This window comes from Lissotriton helveticus, chromosome 6 (assembly GCF_964261635.1).
Source record: "Lissotriton helveticus chromosome 6, aLisHel1.1, whole genome shotgun sequence".
Taxonomy (NCBI): Eukaryota; Metazoa; Chordata; class Amphibia; order Caudata; family Salamandridae; genus Lissotriton; species Lissotriton helveticus.
Genome location: NC_136067.1, coordinates 457635468 through 457658153, shown reverse-complemented (window position 1 = coordinate 457658153; position 22686 = coordinate 457635468). Strand labels below are relative to the sequence as shown.

General features: G+C 44.9%; 1 protein-coding gene across 1 annotated transcript in view; it reads right to left on the bottom strand.

The window, feature by feature from the left end:
- DLGAP2 (DLG associated protein 2) overlaps positions 1-22686 on the bottom strand; it is a 1782978-nt gene that overhangs the window by 290492 nt on the left and 1469800 nt on the right. The window contains exon 7 of the mRNA XM_078647907.1: positions 7645-7727. Within this exon, the coding sequence (XP_078504033.1) occupies positions 7645-7727 (83 nt within the window). The remainder of the gene's footprint in view (positions 1-7644; positions 7728-22686) is intronic.

The following is a 22686-nucleotide window of genomic DNA, read 5'->3' as shown; positions in this document are numbered from 1 at the left end:
ATGGTGATGGATCAAGCCCTGATCTTTGGACTGGGTAAGAGTGGTCTGCTTAATTCAGACACTCTGTTCATCACCACCCCCTTTTCTGAATCATTTTGTCCACCATAAGCGTGGAAGGGTATACTCAGACATGAGTCCCTTGCTCACTGCTCCATCAGGATACAAGCAAGCCGGGCCGACGACGCCTGGAATGGCAGAAACCGGTCCCCGGAAGCTTGTCTCCTTTCTGGTGAAGAATTGGCTTGGTAGTTTGGTCTGCCCTGTTCCCATGATGCAGTGGGCCAGGGACAGACTAATTTGCATATAGCCAGGTTCTGAGCTGGGATGGGGCAGTGAGCTAAATAACGGTGATGGATCAAGCCCTGATCTTTGGACTGGGTAAGAGTGGTCTGCTTAATTCAGACACTCTGTCCATCACCACCCCCTTTTCTGAATCATTTTGTCCACCATAAGCGTGGAAGGGTATACTCAGACATGAGTCCCTTGCTCACTGCTCCATCAGGATTCAAGCAAGCCGGGCCGACGACGCCTGGAATGGCAGAAACCGGTCCCCGGAAGCTTGCCTCCTTTCTGGTGAAGAATTGGCTTGGTAGTTTTGTCTGCCCTGTTCCCATGATGCACTGGGCCAGGGACAGACTAATTTGCATATAGCCAGGTTCTGAGCTGGGATGGGGCAGTGAGCTAAATAACGGTGATGGATCAAGCCCTGATCTTTGGACTGGGTAAGAGTGGTCTGCTTAATTCAGACACTCTGTTCATCACCACCCCCTTTTCTGAATCATTTTGTCCACCATAAGCGTGGAAGGGTATACTCAGACATGAGTCCCTTGCTCACTGCTCCATCAGGATTCAAGCAAGCCGGGCCGACGACGCCTGGAATGGCAGAAACCGGTCCCCGGAAGCTTGTCTCCTTTCTGGTGAAGAATTGGCTTGGTAGTTTGGTCTGCCCTGTTCCCATGATGCACTGGGCCAGGGACAGACTAATTTGCATATAGCCAGGTTCTGAGCTGGGATGGGGCAGTGAGCTAAATAACGGTGATGGATCAAGCCCTGATCTTTGGACTGGGTAAGAGTGGTCTGCTTAATTCAGACACTCTGTTCATCACCACCCCCTTTTCTGAATCATTTTGTCCACCATAAGCGTGGAAGGGTATACTCAGACATGAGTCCCTTGCTCACTGCTCCATCAGGATTCAAGCAAGCCGGGCCGACGACGCCTGGAATGGCAGAAACCGGTCCCCGGAAGCTTGCCTCCTTTCTGGTGAAGAATTGGCTTGGTAGTTTGGTCTGCCCTGTTCCCATGATGCACTGGGCCAGGGACAGACTAATTTGCATATAGCCAGGTTCTGAGCTGGGATGGGGCAGTGAGCTAAATAACGGTGATGGATCAAGCCCTGATCTTTGGACTGGGTAAGAGTGGTCTGCTTAATTCAGACACTCTGTTCATCACCACCCCCTTTTCTGAATCATTTTGTCCACCATAAGCGTGGAAGGGTATACTCAGACATGAGTCCCTTGCTCACTGCTCCATCAGGATTCAAGCAAGCCGGGCCGACGACGCCTGGAATGGCAGAAACCGGTCCCCGAAAGCTTGTCTCCTTTCTGGTGAAGAATTGGCTTGGTAGTTTGGTCTGCCCTGTTCCCATGATGCACTGGGCCAGGGACAGACTAATTTGCATATAGCCAGGTTCTGAGCTGGGATGGGGCAGTGAGCTAAATAACGGTGATGGATCAAGCCCTGATCTTTGGACTGGGTAAGAGTGGTCTGCTTAATTCAGACACTCTGTTCATCACCACCCCCTTTTCTGAATCATTTTGTCCACCATAAGCGTGGAAGGGTATACTCAGACATGAGTCCCTTGCTCACTGCTCCATCAGGATACAAGCAAGCCGGGCCGACGACGCCTGGAATGGCAGAAACCGGTCCCCGAAAGCTTGTCTCCTTTCTGGTGAAGAATTGGCTTGGTAGTTTGGTCTGCCCTGTTCCCATGATGCAGTGTACCAGGGACAGACTAATTTGCATATAGCCAGGTTCTGAGCTGGGATGGGGCAGTGAGCTAAATAACGGTGATGGATCAAGCCCTGATCTTTGGACTGGGTAAGAGTGGTCTGCTTAATTCAGACACTCTGTTCATCACCACCCCCTTTTCTGAATCATTTTGTCCACCATAAGCGTGGAAGGGTATACTCAGACATGAGTCCCTTGCTCACTGCTCCATCAGGATTCAAGCAAGCCGGGCCGACGACGCCTGGAATGGCAGAAACCGGTCCCCGGAAGCTTGCCTCCTTTCTGGTGAAGAATTGGCTTGGTAGTTTGGTCTGCCCTGTTCCCATGATGCACTGGGCCAGGGACAGACTAATTTGCATATAGCCAGGTTCTGAGCTGGGATGGGGCAGTGAGCTAAATAACGGTGATGGATCAAGCCCTGATCTTTGGACTGGGTAAGAGTGGTCTGCTTAATTCAGACACTCTGTTCATCACCACCCCCTTTTCTGAATAATTTTGTCCACCATAAGCGTGGAAGGGTATACTCAGACATGAGTCCCTTGCTCACTGCTCCATCAGGATTCAAGCAAGCCGGGCCGACGACGCCTGGAATGGCAGAAACCGGTCCCCGGAAGCTTGTCTCCTTTCTGGTGAAGAATTGGCTTGGTAGTTTGGTCTGCCCTGTTCCCATGATGCACTGGGCCAGGGACAGACTAATTTGCATATAGCCAGGTTCTGAGCTGGGATGGGGCAGTGAGCTAAATAACGGTGATGGATCAAGCCCTGATCTTTGGACTGGGTAAGAGTGGTCTGCTTAATTCAGACACTCTGTTCATCACCACCCCCTTTTCTGAATCATTTTGTCCACCATAAGCGTGGAAGGGTATACTCAGACATGAGTCCCTTGCTCACTGCTCCATCAGGATTCAAGCAAGCCGGGCCGACGACGCCTGGAATGGCAGAAACCGGTCCCCGGAAGCTTGTCTCCTTTCTGGTGAAGAATTGGCTTGGTAGTTTGGTCTGCCCTGTTCCCATGATGCACTGGGCCAGGGACAGACTAATTTGCATATAGCCAGGTTCTGAGCTGGGATGGGGCAGTGAGCTAAATAACGGTGATGGATCAAGCCCTGATCTTTGGACTGGGTAAGAGTGGTCTGCTTAATTCAGACACTCTGTTCATCACCACCCCCTTTTCTGAATCATTTTGTCCACCATAAGCGTGGAAGGGTATACTCAGACATGAGTCCCTTGCTCACTGCTCCATCAGGATTCAAGCAAGCCGGGCCGACGACGCCTGGAATGGCAGAAACCGGTCCCCGGAAGCTTGTCTCCTTTCTGGTGATGAATTGGCTTGGTAGTTTGGTCTGCCCTGTTCCCATGATGCACTGGGGCAGGGACAGACTAATTTGCATATAGCCAGGTTCTGAGCTGGGATGGGGCAGTGAGCTAAATAACGGTGATGGATCAAGCCCTGATCTTTGGACTGGGTAAGAGTGGTCTGCTTAATTCAGACACTCTGTTCATCACCACCCCCTTTTCTGAATCATTTTGTCCACCATAAGCGTGGAAGGGTATACTCAGACATGAGTCCCTTGCTCACTGCTCCATCAGGATACAAGCAAGCCGGGCCGACGACGCCTGGAATGGCAGAAACCGGTCCCCGAAAGCTTGTCTCCTTTCTGGTGAAGAATTGGCTTGGTAGTTTGGTCTGCCCTGTTCCCATGATGCACTGGGCCAGGGACAGACTAATTTGCATATACCAGGTTCTGAGCTGGGATGGGGCAGTGAGCTAAATAACGGTGATGGATCAAGCCCTGATCTTTGGACTGGGTAAGAGTGGTCTGCTTAATTCAGACACTCTGTTCATCACCACCCCCTTTTCTGAATCATTTTGTCCACCATAAGCGTGGAAGGGTATACTCAGACATGAGTCCCTTGCTCACTGCTCCATCAGGATACAAGCAAGCCGGGCCGACGACGCCTGGAATGGCAGAAACCGGTCCCCAGAAGCTTGTCTCCTTTCTGGTGAAGAATTGGCTTGGTAGTTTGGTCTGCCCTGTTCCCATGATGCACTGGGCCAGGGACAGACTAATTTGCATATAGCCAGGTTCTGAGCTGGGATGGGGCAGTGAGGTAAATAACGGTGATGGATCAAGCCCTGATCTTTGGACTGGGTAAGAGTGGTCTGCTTAATTCAGACACTCTGTTCATCACCACCCCCTTTTCTGAATCATTTTGTCCACCATAAGCGTGGAAGGGTATACTCAGACATGAGTCCCTTGCTCACTGCTCCATCAGGATTCAAGCAAGCCGGGCCGACGACGCCTGGAATGGCAGAAACCGGTCCCCGGAAGCTTGTCTCCTTTCTGGTGAAGAATTGGCTTGGTAGTTTGGTCTGCCCTGTTCCCATGATGCACTGGGCCAGGGACAGACTAATTTGCATATAGCCAGGTTCTGAGCTGGGATGGGGCAGTGAGCTAAATAACGGTGATGGATCAAGCCCTGATCTTTGGACTGGGTAAGAGTGGTCTGCTTAATTCAGACACTCTGTTCATCACCACCCCCTTTTCTGAATCGTCTCGTAAGTATTGGCAGTAAATAACAATATTAGGCCTGACTTACACTCTTTTTTGGACACTTAGGGCCTGATTTGGATTTCGGCGGATGGGTTACTCTGTCACAACAGTGACAGATATTTTGTCTGCCATAATATAAATCCCATAGGAAATAATGGCATTTAGATTTCGGCAGACGGGATATCTGTCAAATTTGAAATCTAAATCAGGCCCTTCTAGCCAAATTAAGTGCTAAAAACATTTGCTACTGTAATTCTATTGATCCTGATTAACGTAATCTTGGTCTATGGGGAATGGTGTCAGTATCTGAAGAGGGAAAATCCGCTCATATGCTAGATTCAGCACAGCTGCAAGTTTATGGATGAGAAAGGGATAGCAGAGGATCTGTGTTGTGACCTGATAAACTATAGGGAAGCCCAAAGTAGAAAAGTTGAAACATGTGTATTCAGAAGTATTTTATATGACCATTCCCAACCTTAGTTTAAGATTAGAGGAGGATCAACTTAGTGTCTGGTTGGTGACCATGCAAAATATATTGACTCCTACACACAGAAATCTATGCCCAAGTAGGATGAATTAAGAATGTTGTTAACAGGAAGTAAACACACTCAAGGTTCTTTGGGGTGTTGGGATGATCTATACCAGGAGAAATATTCTTCTAGCCCAATAAAAGAAAAAACTGTTTGGTGTTCACATGCACAACTCAAACTATACTCTCCTTGTTTATCCTTTACAGACAATCCACAGACATGTGTAAACAGAGACAGAGCTGAGAATTGAAATCATACGGCATTGTTATATTTCCATAAATGTACGTAAGACTAATGAGAGTAGATTTCTGATTTCCATAACTGTACGTAAACCTATGAAGAGTAGATTTCTGATTTCCACAAATGTACGAAAGATCATGAAGAGTAGATTTCTGATTTCCATAAATGTAAGTAAGACTATGAAGACCAGATTTCTGCCTTTTAACCCCATTGCCGTGGCGCAAATTTTGCAGGGGGGTGTGGGGGGTTAGAGCAAGGCGCTGCTGTGCTCGTGACGGAGCCACACCGTCATGAGTCACGGTGGCGTGTGCTCATGATGGCGTGGTTCTGTCACGGCCCGCCCGCTCATTAATTCGCCCGCACAGGCGGGGAATTAATGCCGAATGACGGAACCACGCCGTCATCAGCACACGCCGCCTGTGGCTCATGACGGCAAGGTTCCGTCATAAGCAGGGAACGGGTTAACAAATAATTTGTTTATCTACCCTATTCTAGCTTTGTAAAAACACCAGTGCAAATTTTGCTGAAAGTAGTATATTGTTGTTTAAAAGACTTTAGGAGTGATATCTGTGTGGGGAAAGATCCTGAACGACGACTCCGGAACAACGAGTTCCAGAGTCATATAAGCGGAACAACGACTTGCCCGAACAACGACTCAGCATTAACAACGCATGTGCGTCGTTAAGGCTGATTTGGTCTAGTGTTCGGGCAGAAAGAAGTTGGGAGGAGCATCGCAGAGGAACAGGTAAGACGGGTTAATTTTCAGTGGGTGGGTGGGGGATTTGGGGTTAGTTTTTAGGGGTGGGCGTTTAGTTTTTAGGGGGTATAGGTGATCGTGTTTGTTTAGAAGGTGTGGGAGGGATTAGTTTGACAGGAGTTGAGTTCATTTTTAGGGGGCGTTGGTGATCGAAATTAATTTTAAGATGGTGGAATTAGTTTAAAAGGGGTTTAGTTCATTATTAGGAGGTGAGGTGATCACGACTATTTTTAGGTTTGGGGGAGTTTGTTTTATGGGGATTGAGTTCGGTTTTAGGGGGTGGGGGTTTAGGATTAGTTTTCATGGGGCTATGTTTGTTTATATGGTGTGGGGGAATTAGAATAGAAGGGGTTGAGTTCGTTTTTAGGAGGTGAAGGAGATCGTGAATATTTATAAGGGGGAAGGAATTCGTTATAAGGGGGTTGAGTTCGTTTTTAGTGGGTAGGGGTTAGGGATTCGGTTTCAGGGGAAATGGGTGACTGTTTGTTAATAGAGTGTGGGGCGAATTCGTTTTTATGGGGCAGGAGAATTTGGGGGGGATCGGAGTAGTAGTAGCAAATTATTTTTTTTGAACACGCATTCCTTTAAAACGAAAAATCTTGGTAAAGGAATGCGTGGTAAAAAAATCGTGGTTTAGACAAGGTTGTGGTTGCAACCTCATTGTTAGGGAAGTCGTGGTTGTGGAACTCATTGTTCCAACATACAACCATCTGTGTGTATAACACTAAGGTTTTGTGGTGAAATGGCATTTCTGATGTAATTTACACACTTGATATTCTAGGAGATTTAGACAAGTAATAAATACTTGTGATGCTCACATTTGTCCACTTAGATATTGTTAATCATAAACATTCCGCTTCTGATATCTCTAAACCTTGTCATTTGTATGCCACACATTACTTAACTCTATATAGTCTTTTGTTTGATATGTACCAAATCTGTAGCAAAAATTAGATACATGAATTTTCCCATTTTGAATGTGACGCACCAGGGGCGCAAGGGACTTGTAAATGAGCTGCTAAATACTTACCCTCTTTTATTTGATAAGTGTTACTGTGCAAAAGACGATTTTCTAATTGCCAAATTATGCCATAACTACCATTAGAATGACTACATGTATTTTACAATTTTAGAGAAACATTTACAGTTGCACGTTTCAGAACTGTACAAGTTAGAACTTTATTTTTGAAACAAATGATCATATCCTCATATATTTCTTGTATTCTAGTCTAACATGCATCGCAAGTCTTCCTAGTCCTCATTTCAGTCCATCATTGATGCTTACTGCGGATAGCTGAATGTCAGACTACTGAATGCCTTCCTACATATGATGCTCACGTGCGCTTTGCCGCACCTTAGCAACATTTTCAAACAAGTAATGAACGTATATTTACTATACACGGAATGCATATTGTTTTAGAAATGAAAAACGGGATCAGTTATTTTAGACCAATAGATTTGCCTTTCCTTGAGAAAAGAAAAAGTTGCACAGACCATTTCTAAAAATATTTTTGGTCAGAAAATGTATTTCAGTAAATTGTTATCCTGCATTACCGTTTATCGTCCTCCACTTGCACTCCAACCGAGTGGTATTCCCGAAGGCTTTTGCTCTCTGTATCTGAATCCGCCGTTTCCACCTAAGGCAACAAGTAAATAGAATCCAAAATGAGCCCAGACATTGAGAATGTTTCTTCTTTCTATACCTTCCTCCCTGGGTCATTTAGCATGAGTAACATTACTGTTCGTTGATCTGCCCTCCCTATATGTCTTTGTTTTATTTATACATCTCCTAATTACATACACAAATTAACTACAATCCTGTATACATCAATGTTGCTATCCACCAGGAATATTACGCCATATTTGAACATGCCGCTTACACATTACACTACACGTCAACTGGACTGTGAAGGGAATCCCATTACTGAGACCTGATAGTAGGTGGATAAGGATGGATTGAACCATGGATTGCAGAGGGGTTTCAGTGGTTTACGGTTCTAGGTGGTCGATTATGCCGCTGAATTTCACAATGTAGTACACACCTGTCAGCTACCATAAGGGTTTGATGTACATATGTGCAATCGTGACCTGCTACATTTATCCAGAGTAATACATTTCATTTCACATTCGTGGCCTTAACACGATTTTGCACTAATCCGGCAAATTAATACATAAAAAATGGGATTAGTCTGTACAACATCAATGAAATGAAATATATATATATATACATCCCTGATGACATCATCCTTGTGAAGGAGTGGCAGACCTCCTCTCAGTGTAATATAACCTTTGATACACACATTCAAAAACAGAAACTAACATTTTCAAAAAAAAATGGATATACCAATACCAGTTACATCAACCTATTCAGTAATTCCACCATCTACATACACATCCACTGATTCGCCAACAGTTCTATAAAGTCACTCATACGTGTACTCACTGATCATATGTACTCATACACCTATACATCCTGTTACACACCGACACTCATCCATAGAGTTACTCACACACATACTCACACATTCAAATAAACTATCAAACATCCATTTATTTGCATATACAGCTATACACACACCACTACACTTACTTTTACAAAAACGTACACATACTTACTCTCTTAAACAATCACTTATAGAAACACATACATCTCTCACATATAATCACTTATATACATCAATACTCACATATACTAGATTAAAACATATGTAGTTACTCATAAAGATACTGGTGAGTCATTCACTCACTAACACACTCATACACACACTCATCCACCCATACAGGCCTGCACACATGCTGTCTTCAAAACACATACAAACAATGAGTCACTCATTCATGCATCTTTGCGCTAAGTAATACCTGCAACCAAACCATACAGACACTCATACTGATACTCAAAAAAACAACTAATAACCCATATACACACTCATGTAGTTACTCACCAACCCATGCAGCCACTTATACACAAAGTGAGACACTGATACAGATATTTACATATTTAACCATTACTTGCTAATACATGTATTCACTAAGATACACTTAATAAGTCAGTTATACAATCAATTTTTTTTTAAAAACCATCCATTTAGACAGTTATTTACCCATTTATTCTTCCATCGACCTTTAGATATACATATAAAAAAATATTTATTTTTCAGAAAGACACACATTCACTGGATGATGTCATCAGTGATGTCATTTGAGATGTCATCAGTAATGTCATGAGTGATGTCACTGACCATGTCATGAGTGATGTAATATGTGATGTCATCAGCAGTGCATTGCGGGCGTGCAACTTATAGTTAGCTGAACTAACTATAACGGGGAATTTCAATGGTTTTGTATGAGTGTCTAACTATAACATGTGTGAAATCTATGGTTTTTTCAGTGAATCTCTAAGGTTTTTTAAATGCTTATTCCTAACTATAATGTGGCTCTAACCTATGGTTTTTTCAGCACCAGGGCTCCTCCACGGCTCAGGCAGGCCACTATCTATCCCAAACAAAACATCCACGAAACGCGTCAGGCGGGACCTTTATTTGTGAAAGCATGGCTGGTGTTTCCTCGCTTTGAACCCTTCCAATAAAGAATTCTTGGGCAAATACATACCTTGTTGTGAGGCACCTCCCTTGACAGGCAATCTTGTTTGGGATAGATAGCGGCCTGCCTGAGCTGCGGAGGAGCCCCGGTGCTTGAACAGCACTCCAGCAACGACGGTAACGCGCCCCTGCCAATGGGACAAGAGTCGAACTTTTGGAAGAGAAACGGTGAGAGCGGGGACTCGAGCTGTGCCTCACCGCCCACTGTGGTGATTTATTTGAACAATTTGGGGGAAAATGCATGGCTTGTCACTGAAGTAATACGAGAGCACTACGAAGACCATCAGGCCACGGTTGTGGCCACACCCACTGGGCGGAGGTCTGTTATCAGGTGTGATGCTCTTAAAAACGCTGTGCTGCTGCCTCTTCAGTTTGTCTGCCTCTGAGGAAGTGGAAACATCCACGAAACGCGTCAGGCGGGACATTTATTTGTGAAAGCATGGCTGGTGTTTCCTTGCTTTGAACCCTTCTAATAAAGAATTCTTGGGCACATACATACCTTGTTGTGAGGCGCCTCCTATTAATCGTGGTCTAACCACTACCCTTCCTGTACATTTTTTTTATTATTTGTCACCTTTAAATGAATGAGAATGGTTGCATATCAACAATCTGTAGTGGAAATTAAACACAACAAAATACAACTAGAAATATAACCAGTTTAATATGCCACGTTAAAAAATGTCTGTAATTCGGGGGTTGTGGTAACATTTAGAAAGATTCCTGCTTTCCTGTAATGGACTACAAGAGCGGAAAAATAAACACACTGCCAGACCGTTAACTTCTGGGAAACAGATCAGAAAACATGAAAAGCTAGTACCCCTTTTCATTGTATACACAGCAGTTGGCTCTGACAACCAGCACGGGGACATCGCAGGTCAGCTTTAATAAATTATAACAGTTGATCAACTACATCATTTTCCTATTACGGATTACTAGTGATGTAGCCTCTTGTCTGTAATAGGAAAATCAGAAACACATGCTTTACAGGGATTCCAGGCTCCTATATATTACACATTAATAGATGATCGAAGGTGTATTCTTGCTCACATCCCAGACACAAAAGGCACAGCCGATTTCCAAAGAATGACCCAATTAGGAGATCAAACTTAAAATTGGCTGCCATAAGTGTGGCAGGGTATGCTCAGACGTGAGTCCCTTGCTCACTTTGCCACTGGATTCAAGCAAGCTGGGCTGAAGACGGCTGGAATGCCAGAAACCGGTCCTCGGAAGCTTGTTTCCGGTCCAGGGAGGGCATGGCTTGGCAGTTCGGGCTGGACTGTTCCTATGAGGCACAGGGTCAGACTGATTTGCATATAGCCATGTCTGAACTGGGGTGGCAGAGTGGGCTAAAGAACGGTGATGGATCAAACCCAGATCTTTTGACTGGGTGTGAGTGTTTGATTGGTTCAGATGCTCCGTCCATCACCACCCCCTTTTTTACCGCTTTGGCCGCCATAAGTGTGGCAGGGTATGCTCAGACATGAGTCCCTTGCTCACTTTGCCACTGGATTCAAGCAAGCCGGGCTGAAGACGGCTGGAATGCCAGAAACCGATCCTCGGAAGCTTGTTTCCGGTCCAGGGAAGGCATGGCTTGGCAGTTCGGGCTGGACTGTTCCCATGAGGCACAGGGTCAGACTGATTTGCATATAGCCATGTCTGAACTGGGGTGGCAGAGTGGGCTAAAGAACGGTGATGGATCAAACCCAGATCTTTTGACTGGGTGTGAGTGTTTGATTGGTTCAGATGCTCCGTCCATCACCACCCCCTTTTGTACCGCTTTGGCCGCCATAAGTGTGGCAGGGTATGCTCAGACGTGAGTCCCTTGCTTACTTTGCCACTGGATTCAAGCAAGCCGGGCTGAAGACGGATGGAATGCCAGAAACCGGTCCTCGGAAGCTTGTTTCCGGTCCAGGGAAGGCATGGCTTGGCAGTTCGAGCTGGACTGTTCCCATGAGGCACAGGGTCAGACTGATTTGCATATAGCCATGTCTGAACTGGGGTGGCAGAGTGGGCTAAAGAACGGTGATGGATCAAACCCAGATCTTTTGACTGGGTGTGAGTGTTTGATTGGTTCAGTTGCTACGTCCATCACTACCCCCTTTTGTACCAAACTTAAAATTACAGCACCCCGAAAAGGCATATATTTTTGCAGCAGATATCTTGCATTCGGTGGGTTTCATGTGAACCTACTGAGCCCTCTGAAGAACAGCTGTTTAACAAAATAAGATCAATGGAACTGAAAGGTTTACATTTGAAGGTTTGCTTTCAGCTGTCTAATAGATACTTAGCTTATCTACATGTCAAGAGACCTTCAGTTTGTTTAGGTGCACAATTTTCCGACAGAGTAATATGGTCCTATAATGAACAGGGATGAGTGAATAATGCTTCAGATCTCAAATGTAATGCGGCAAAATGCAACCAGCTATGGAAATTATTTTCCCGTGAGAGTGTGAACATTTTCATACCGAAAAATCCATGTTCTACACTTCCAATATTCTTACATTACAAGAGTTCTATTCTCTATAAGGCCCCCAAGGCACCCACACAATCTGAGGAACATGTTTTTAATCACGGTAACCACGCACAGTTCATCTTCAAAACCGCTTCTTTACTTGCATTATTATTATTTATTTATATAAGTATAATCGTCATGGTTTTGCATCATCTAAATGTGCTATAACTCGCAAGAAGAGCTTTCAAGAGATACGGTTGACATTTTTTTAGCACCCTCATCTTTTCTTTTATCCTATCTGAACTCTTACAACTGATTATCTGCTGTCCTTCACGGAAAACTATGAACCAAAATGCATGTTTTAGTATTCACAACCATCTTGATAAGAATACTATTTCTCTATTCAGTTCCCTATGTTGTATGTCCTTATATTTTTGTAACTCAGTGAAGAAAATAATGCAAGACTGGTGGGTGAAATGACAACTTTGAGTTGATGCACGCTGATAGTTTCTAACTATGCGATTGAATAATTTTGTATCCAACTCCGTTTTTCATCGCATAGGTCAAACTACATTCCCATGAAAATAAATGACTGTGAATACAAATCGATTTTCATAAGTCTGGAAAATGGTAAAAAAAATAATTCAAATTTCTTTTTCACTTGTTATTAAAACTTGAGTTCAATGGTAAAAGTAGATATTTGATCAGTTCTGTTGAAGCATACCTTTTAAAAGTGTTGTTTGTCCACCTGAGAACAAACTGGATTAAAAACAGTTTGCATGCTATCCTCATGCCACTGTCTGGAATACATATTGCAGAACCTGTAGAAGGAAGGCTCAAGTGGTCAACCATGGCCACTTAGCAGAAATGACTTATCTGGGAGGGATGAGGAAAAGATAGCAACACAGAGGACTTGCAGCTCTTCCTTTGAAGTAGAAATTTCAAATAAGTTTTTCAGGAACCCAAGCCAACCTTTCCCCTAGCTGGTCCCCCACTTGGTGGCCCTCCGAGTTAGGCTCACCTCCGTCCCCCGTCACAAAGGTCAGAAACCTAGGTGTTATGTTTGATGACAAGCTATCATTCATGCACCATGCAAACGCAGTTGTCTCGTCATCCTTCTATACCATCAGGAGGATAAAAAACTTCTACCTTTCCTACCATCTAGTGCCGGTAGGACTCTCATTAGCATGCTGGTTATGGCAAAGGTAGACTACTTCAATGGTCTACTCATCACCACCCAGTAAAGAGTCCTTAACAAGCTGCAAATGGTGCAAAACGCAGAGGCAAGGATTCTGTCAGTCACTCCCAAGTTCAAACCAATCTCCAAGGTGGTACGACAGTTCCACTGGTTACTTATCAGGAGCAGAAAAAAGTTCAAGGGCCTATGCATTGCCTACAAGGCAATTCACAACACAGGACCCGAGTTCCTGAGGAAAATTCTCTGTTCCTACCTGCCAAGCAGACCCCTTCGCTCATCAGCAGCAAATTTGCTGACTGTCCCCAGAACCAAGAAAGCTTCCTGGGGTGGCAGAAGATTCACTGTCGCCACAGTCAGACTATGGAACACACTCCCCCTTCACATCAAGACCATTCCCACTCTGTTCTCCTTCCGCAGGCAACTAAAAACTTGGCTTTTAACCAATAATTCACCCCCTCCCAGGCCTTCCTCCACCCAGCCGACCATACTGCCGAGACACCCAATGGTATCTGCACGCTCTACAAATCGCTTAAAATAAAAATAAATAAATAAAAAAATGATCAGAGAGAACACAGATGTTCATGTGTGTACACAGCAGAAGAGAAAGCTGGTTGTAGCACAGAGAGAGCAGAGGTTCCCTCCTTATAATAGGAGTGTGTCTGGAAGGGACTCCCAGGAACAAGCACAAGGAAAAGGTTAGGGTAATTATGAATGACAGACAGTGAGAAGTTTTGCAGTAAAGGGAGAAAGGGAGTGCTGCAAAAGAAGGTGACATTTCTGTAGGAAAGTTGCCAGAATTGGGGATAGGAATTCTACAATTACTGGTTAATGAGCAGGATAAGACATGCATCTCATCACCAGGTCCTCAAACCAATCCTTGGACTTAGTAAACACCTGGGAGAAGAAAGCAGATTCCTGCCTGCTGGAATTTTTTTTACTTCTGGACTCCTGACAGTTTCTGACACCTAGGAACTTGCACTTCTTCCCAAAAGGCAGCTATTTGGGCTACTGTTGCTCCTTCAAGAATACAAAAGGCATATGGGTCCCTACTCTGAAAAAAGTCCAGCTTGCCAAATTAAACTGGACCCTGAAAGAACTACTCAAACATCAAGAGACTTTTGGGGCTAAAGACCTGATATATGAAATGTTTATTTTCAAAAAGTGGCTGTCCACTCGCAACTTTTTGTAAATAGCAAATAATTTTGTGAACCAACCTCTGTTCTATTAGGTCAGTTCCCAAAATTCAAATTGTAGAGGGTCATAATCCAGCCAACCTGATCAATATTCATGAGACTGGGGCAAATGTTGACTACGATTGGATACCATTACACATTACACTGATGGAGGCCTGTTGGGGTCAGCGGACCATCCTGTCTGTGATTGCTTATAAAAAAAGTAGTTTTATTTTCATGCTATCAATTTTCCTTAAAGGAAACAGAGCTGCATTAAAAAAGAAATGTTACATTTGTCCAAAGTTTGTTTGAGAGTTGAAAGTGGGCTTCTGGACCACAGCTTACCCTCCAACAAACTTTTACTTTATATTCACAAAGGGAAAGCAGTCTCTTTGCAAATGTGTTACTAACTCCCCACTCTGGAGTCTGTAACTTCTCAATATTTGGCAACTAGATTACAGCTGCAAAACCTTGATCATACCATAAGGAATCACTATTAGAAAGGACACCCTGAACTGGCCCCTTTCAAATAGTGATTTATTTTGCCTTTATAAATCTAGTTTGCAATTCGAAAACATGTATCCAAACTGCAAAATGGTTTAGTAAATTTAAAAAGCCATTTTGTGGTCGCAAACTCTATAATTTTGCAAATTGAAGGCTTTTCGACCAAAAATTATTTTGTACATCAGCCCTGTAGAGTTTTGGTAGATGGCCTACCCCATAATAAATGTATTGCAAGTTTATTACCTGTGCCTCATAATCAATGGCACTTGTAACACAGCGGTGAGACATCTGCCATGCTTGTGACAGAGAACCCTGTCCACCCAACTCCAGATAAAGCTGTTTAATGTCATTTAACAAAATCATAAGGACTCAGAAAAGGTGTCCCTTTGTTCTACTTGTAGCTTTTGGTGCCAAAGGAGACGGTTTCAGTAGAAGTTTGTTTGACCTGACAACCTTGATGTAGTTTTCCATCAACTTTTTTATTCCATCTACTTTTGCTGATTCATTTTTGCTGCCTTTAGGACTCTGCACACTTCACCACTGCTAACTAGTGCTGACGTGCTAGTGCTCTCTACCTAAAATATGGTAGCATTTGCTTACACACAATTGGCACATTTAATATACTTGTGAGTCCCTATTGAAGTGAGACTTCATGTGAATTAAATGCTACTAGTGGGACAGCAGCACTAAGTATTCCATCCACCTAAGTAGCCCATTACACATGTCTCAAGCCTGCCATTGCAGCCGGTGATGCAGTTTTAAATAGCCATGTCACGCTGGTGAAATAAAACGTTTGCCAGGACCAAACCTTCCTTTTTAATGCATATAGGTCACCCAAGGGAAGGCCCTGATTAGCTCACAGGCCAGGATGCAATGTATTTGAAAAGTTGGTCTTGTACTCCTAAGTTTTACATGTCGTGGTAGTGAAAAACTCGTAAATTCCTTTTTCACCACTGCAAGGCCTGCCTGTCCTACAGGATAACATTGGAGTTACCTTCTGAAAATGTCACTTTTAGAAAGTTTTTGTCCGAACAATTTGTTGCCTGCAGGCTGTTCCTGGGTCATATAACTAACTGTAGCTGGCAGTTGATCTTTGTGTAGTGCTCCCAGAAAGGGAGAGAAAGGGATTGTAGGCGCTGTCGGGATGGGCCACTCTGAGTTAACGTGGGAGAGGAGCTGTCACCTACTACACTTTCACATCACAAAGTCTAAGCCTGAGCACTCTCGCAAAGGGTTTGACACTGGTCTTTTGTGACCCCAGATAAGCTGGGGCTAGGACAGGGAGTAAGGGGATGCTTTAGGGGGTGGAAACCTGTAGAAGCTTCCTCTACTTCAAAGAGGGCATCAGGTATAAATATTGAACCCTTAGTTCCAACTCTTCAGTACACGTCTGGATCTGTGGGGTCTACAGGAAGAAGGATAGCTGGGCTGTTGAAAGGACTGCCACTGTGTTGGACTGCTGCCCTGCTGTGCTGACCTGCTGCTCTTGCCACTGTCATCCCTGCGGGAGAAGGACTGGACGCGCATTTCTATACCCACGACCCCAGAATGACTCCAAGGGCTAGTTGCCTGACCTCCTGATCAAAAGCCTCAGGGACAGAACAGGCTTCCACCACCTTGAACGCAACACCTGGACTGGTGTCATCTGTGAGTCCTGCCCTATCAAGTGGTGCCACCCCAGTCCACAATCTTTGGAAGTGGGCCTAAAAGTGCTCTGCCAGCCCATCTGTGAATTCAGCAGCATTGACACATCTCCTCTGCGGCTCTGTGCATCTCCCGCAGGACTGGTGCATTCCATATGTTGCTTGACGCATTACCCTCGGAACCAAAGCATCACCTCTACTGCTTGGACTACCCCAATGCTAGGACTTTGCAATGCAATTCCAACCCATTGGAGCTGCTGATGCGTAACATATCTCCACACAAGGAACCCTTCTCGCCCAATGTAGCCCGTTCAGAACTGCCACTGCACAACGCATCTCCATGCCTGGACCTCACATTTCCTCTGCTGCACGATGCATGTTCAACCTGGGACTAGATGGGGCACCAGAGAGCCCACAGCAAATTGGATGCATTTAAAAAACGCAGTTCTGCCGGCCAGGACTCCTCATTCATCTAAAAAAATCCTACCATCCGACAGCCAAGTAGCCGGCAAATTGGGGCTATGTGCAGAGGAGGCTGAGGAGACTTTATCCCCAAAAATGAGCACTGGGGCTTGCCTGAAGACGCCATCGTCTGACTACTACGTTGGCCATTCTATGGAGGAGGAGCCGGGGCTGGGCTGTGAGGGGTGTGAGACAGCAGGCTGCAGGGCCAGAGAAATTGCTTTGCATTGTGGTGGCCCACCGATGAGAAGTGCCTGCTGAGACACTCAGTGAAGAGCGGGTGTGGGCAGTTGTGGAGACCCTGGCAGCGCTGGCATGAGGAGTTGCACCACACAGGCTTGAAGCCTGATCAGAGGGATGCAGCAGCGACACAGTGGTCAGAAGCACCTAGTGAAAAGGCAGCCCTGCCCTGCTGAGTCCGCGGAGGGCATACTTGATGTGAGTGGCTGTACACCTTATGTGGCCGCATGACAACTGGAGCAGCGGCAGGCAGACACCAGATGGGGCGACATGACAACTAAAGCAGCGGCGGCGGCGGGGCCTTTAAGAACTGGTGTGGGAGACAGCCTACTGGGCATCGCAGCTCTGTAGGCTCTATCACATGTTTCATGCCACACACCTTGCAAGCCTGCATAACCCCACATACCGAACACAGCCATTACTGCTGTGTCTCGTGGCCTAGCTTAGAGGCTTGCCTTTATGGGACCTCCTCAAGCATTACCCCTGAAATGAGCTTGCTGTGCTACACTCCTCCACTAACTGTTGGTGCAAACGGAGAGGAAGTACAGAGCCTTCATAGTTTCTAGACTTATATTGGCTGCCTGTGTTGGGACTTAGAGTCTTGGTGTTGCGGTGTGGTATTCTCGGGATCTCACTTGTTCCATGTATCTCTACTTACTTCCATGGTGGACTCGCGTACTGACAAAATTGGCCCTACTTGGCAACTGCACAGCTCTACAGGTGGCAGACACTCATGCATAGTGATACAGGGGTAGAGAAGAAAGCTTTGCGGATCAGAGACTACCCTGTGTTCTTGGCTCTGCACACACCGAGCAACTTGGCAGCCTAACTTTAGGAACCTATCTGTTTTGGGCCCCCGCCATCCTGGATATTACACAAGCGCTGGTGAGGGGGTTCTCTGGAGCCATCTTTCCCTGACCATGGAGCTGTAGTGCTTGAGGGCAACCTACTGAGTATGATATATCCCGGCACCCGAATGCAGTGGTCAGTAGCAGCAGCGATAAGTTGAGTGGTGGCAGACCTGTGTTGTCATAGGGAAACCAGACCTCAGCCAAACACGTTTACATTTTGAGTTTCGCCACTCTATCAGGCTCCTGCCGAATGCACTATTGCGCTAAGAGCAGGATTCGGGATCCCAGTGCACAACTGCACTAGAGGCAACACTACTGGCCATGCAGCAGAGCTTACAGTCTATCGATGGGAAATGTGACTCTCTGAACCTGCGAACAGACCACGTCAATGAAAATCAATAAACAGATTGCACAAATCACTGCAGCGGAGCAGCACGTTCTATCTCAGAGAATGACCTGCAATCGTTAAGCATTTCTTGAACATGGAGAAAGCACTAGCAGTCATACGTGCCAAGAACAAGGATTTAAAAGTGCGTTCATGTCGAAATATCTGTGCATTACTGGCATGCCGGAATCCATTAACATGGGGTAAATAGAGAATTATGTGGAGACGCTGCTCACCTCACTCTTTGGCAATGAAAATTGGTCGCATCTGCTGTTGGCGGAGAGAGCTCACTGTTTTCTCATGGTGTGCCAACACCCAGGGGTGCCCACGGGCCCAATAATTGTGAAAGTGTTACCATGAACATGATGCGTGCTCCAGCTAGCGTGCAAGAAGAAATATCTCGTAACCCACAACGCCTTCTTCCCCGACTTTACAGCAGTGGTACAGGAGGCATGCAGGGAGTTTGTAACTGTCAAGAAATAACTGCAAATGGCCGAACTCTCCCATGCTATGCTCTACTCAGGGCACCTGCACATAGATTATCGTGGAACTCCGTAAATATTTGTGAACCCCAGGGCAGCAGCTGAATTCTGTAAGACCATCACCCAGAAGTGATGTGACCAGCCTACAGATGATATTGAGGACAATGGCAAAGAGGTTGGACATGAGATGATGTGTGGGGCTTAGGGGATGATTGGAGCCGTGTCCTCCCTACAGTGAGATCTGCCTTTGACTTTCAAATTGACCACATTGGTTGGTATATTGCTGTTCTTCCTGGCCACCTCCAGATACCTGGAGGAGTGTTGGGAACTTGGAGGCCCCCCGAGGGAGCACCCCGTATGATCTTTATGTGTGGCAGAATGATGACTGATACAATCTTTAATGTCATGTTTTTGCTTATGATTTCCTTGTTTTTAGGTTGTGGGTTTGTCTTTAGCATGATTGGAATGCTGAAGTGGATGGACGGGGGTTGCCTATTTGTTCTTTTGGTTGCCATCAAGGTGCTGCTCATTACTATGCTGCTTTTGTGCATTGCACACCGCCTGCCCTGACTTGCAACACAGTCACTATCACTATGGTGTTATAATGGCCCGACCTGAGGACACATAGCCCTACTGACTTGGAATATACACGGGCTTAATAACCCTCACAGAATTCGAAACCATATACAGATTGCGTTCTTGCACGAGATGCTCTGAACGGGCTGCGCAGCGCTCACTATTGGTTCCCACTAGGAATTGTATAGGCTGGTCTCTTCCTACTCCTCCTACAGAGGTGTCATGAGTTTGATAAAGAAGGGAGTACCTTTCAAAGTCACACACTCCATGGTGGATGAGAAAGGTCAATATGGGATAGTGCAGGGTAGCCTCTGTGGCAAAACTATAACTCTGGTCAATATGTATGGCAAATATATAGACAATATCACACAAAACGGAGGAGGAAGGGTCAAAGGGAAAGATATTTAAAGACCAGCCCAGGGTGAAATCCCCTATTCAATCTAATTCACTACAAAAACACACACTGGGGGTCTATAGCAGAGCCTAATGTGCTCAAAATTATCAATAAAAAACCTAACTGAATAAATGAAGAGGTTTTATCACAAACTGTATGTTATGTGGGTAACCTAGTAAATTACCAACCAAAAGCCCATGTGAGGGAGTTCACTACAAATGTCGCATAGACTCATACAGTGGAAAAATGGATGTCCATCAATGTCAGATGTAGATCATGTAATTCTCATTTGGTCATCCATATTGGAATGGTGTCGTCCCATGATCATTGAGACTAATCACTCCTATACGAGTGTCTGGATCACATCTCAAAATGTAGTGAAGACCTCATGAGCTGAGACCAAGATGGAATCATGTGCAGTGCAAAATAAAATGTGGTGAGTTAAAAAAGGATAGAAGATCAATACACAATTTTAATATCACTTGATCGCTTCCTTGTTAAAACCAAGAACAGTGCAAAGAACTTGTCTTGAATAAAGGTCTGGGGTTCGTGATTACCAATACCGGAGATTCTTTCCAACCGCAGGTAGAATTGGCTCAATTTTTCCAAAAACTCCGGTTGCGGTATTTCTTCGAGGATAAAGATGTTAATCCAGAACCAGAACCCTTAATTAACACCGGTCTCAAGAAGAAATCTAACTTCTGTCCCTTGACTCACCAGGTACCACCACAAGTGGCAACCTTTGAACAAGCTGTTCGAGATGATGTGAATAAAATGTGGAGTTCTACCACTAACGATTTCATCAATCTGTCTAAGATAGAACAACAGGCATTACGGGCCCTTACACAGGATGTCTCGGTCACGATCAAACCCGCAGACAAAGGGGGTGCGATCGTGATACAAGACACCAGTGATTATAGAGCCGAATGCTTAAAACAACTCAAGGTCGTAACATCCTATACACCGCTGGCAGTAGACCCGACATCGCGTCTGACTACAGAGATCAAAATTTTGGTAGAGGAAGCCCTTAGCGAGGGCTGGATTACTAACCAGGAAGCCAATTTTCTGGTTACGTCCACACCTACTATGCCGTATTTCTACACCTTGCCTAAGGTGCAAAAACCCCAGAGACCACCTCCTGGGAGACCAATTATATCAGGTCTAGGCTCACTTTTGGAACCTCTGTCGGCTTTTGTGGACCATTTTTTGAAGCCCTTGGTCCAAACGATGCCCACCTATTTGAAAGATACAACTGACGTGTTACGCGCCATACCTGAGATTGACTACAATATCGAAACAGATTTTCTGGTTTCGTTTGACGTAGAGTCTTTATATACGTCAATACCTCAGGATGAGACTCTAGATACTGTTCGTGCTATCCTAAGCCATACCGATCTAAACTCCATCACACCGGTCTCCTTCATCATGGCCTTGGCCAAGTTGGCCATGAAAGACAACTTTTTCAAATACGAGGACACGATTTACCTCCAAACGTCAGGGACCAGTATGGGCAGCATTTTCGCCCCGAGCTTGGCGAATTTGTATGTCCATACCTTTGAGCAACAACATGTTCTGACACCTACCAACCCCTTCCACCCTTATATCAAGTGGTGGAAGAGGTATATAGATGACATCCTGGTAGTGTGTTTTTTGTAGTGAAATATATAGACAATCCTGAATTTTATATGATACCATGGCACCTCACACATGCCTTTCCACTGACAGCTATCATATGGGGTGTTGTCTAAACACATATATGGACCCACGCTTGACCAGTCAGCCATGACCAACTGACACAGCAAGCTCCACCGTCAAACTAGACAGGTATGGTCCAAGGGGAGATGCAAAATGTATTCGCTGTGGATCACCTGACATTGATTTTCTACATCTGGCTTGGCTGTGCACTTTCATTAGGTGATTTTGGGCTCAAATCACAGCAGCTCTGTTGGATATGGTAATGGAGCCAATGGGGTGTAACTGAGGAAAAGCTTACACCTGGCGAAGTGTTGAATGCCAATTTGTGGCCGTAGCCCTTTTGCTGGCATCATGGAACGTTTCTCTACACTGGGGCAAATGTGCAATACCCACCAAACAGCAGTGACTCCCAGATCTAGCCTACTGCAAGGAACAATTAGATTTACATGCAGAGGACTTACCAAGGCCCTCGAGGACAAAAGGCATTTGGGGTCTTATCTGCTGACAGTCCCTGAAGAGTCATTAAGGGGGTGTCTAAGTGGTGATGGGCCCCACTAATTATATCATATTTATGTCTGTACTTGTGGTTTTGATATTGCACGGATAAACTGATCCGTCTCAATGTATGCAATGCTGTTGGACACTATGTTGATGTATTATAAAAAGAACCCCTGGATTAATATTTGGTTTAGGGACAAATTGTTAAAACATATCAAATGTTCAATTTGTATGTACTGATAAAATATATTTTCGGTAACCTAATATTTTGACAAGTTGATTTGACAGACCTATTTCACTCCACAGGTTCAGTTACATTGTTGGAGTGTGTGTATATATTTTTGTATAGTATGGTGGACGGATGGGAATAAATGTGGATTGCTGATGGTATGAATGGCTGATTGCGTGAATATTTATTCATTATATTATTTTTTTGTCCCTTTAA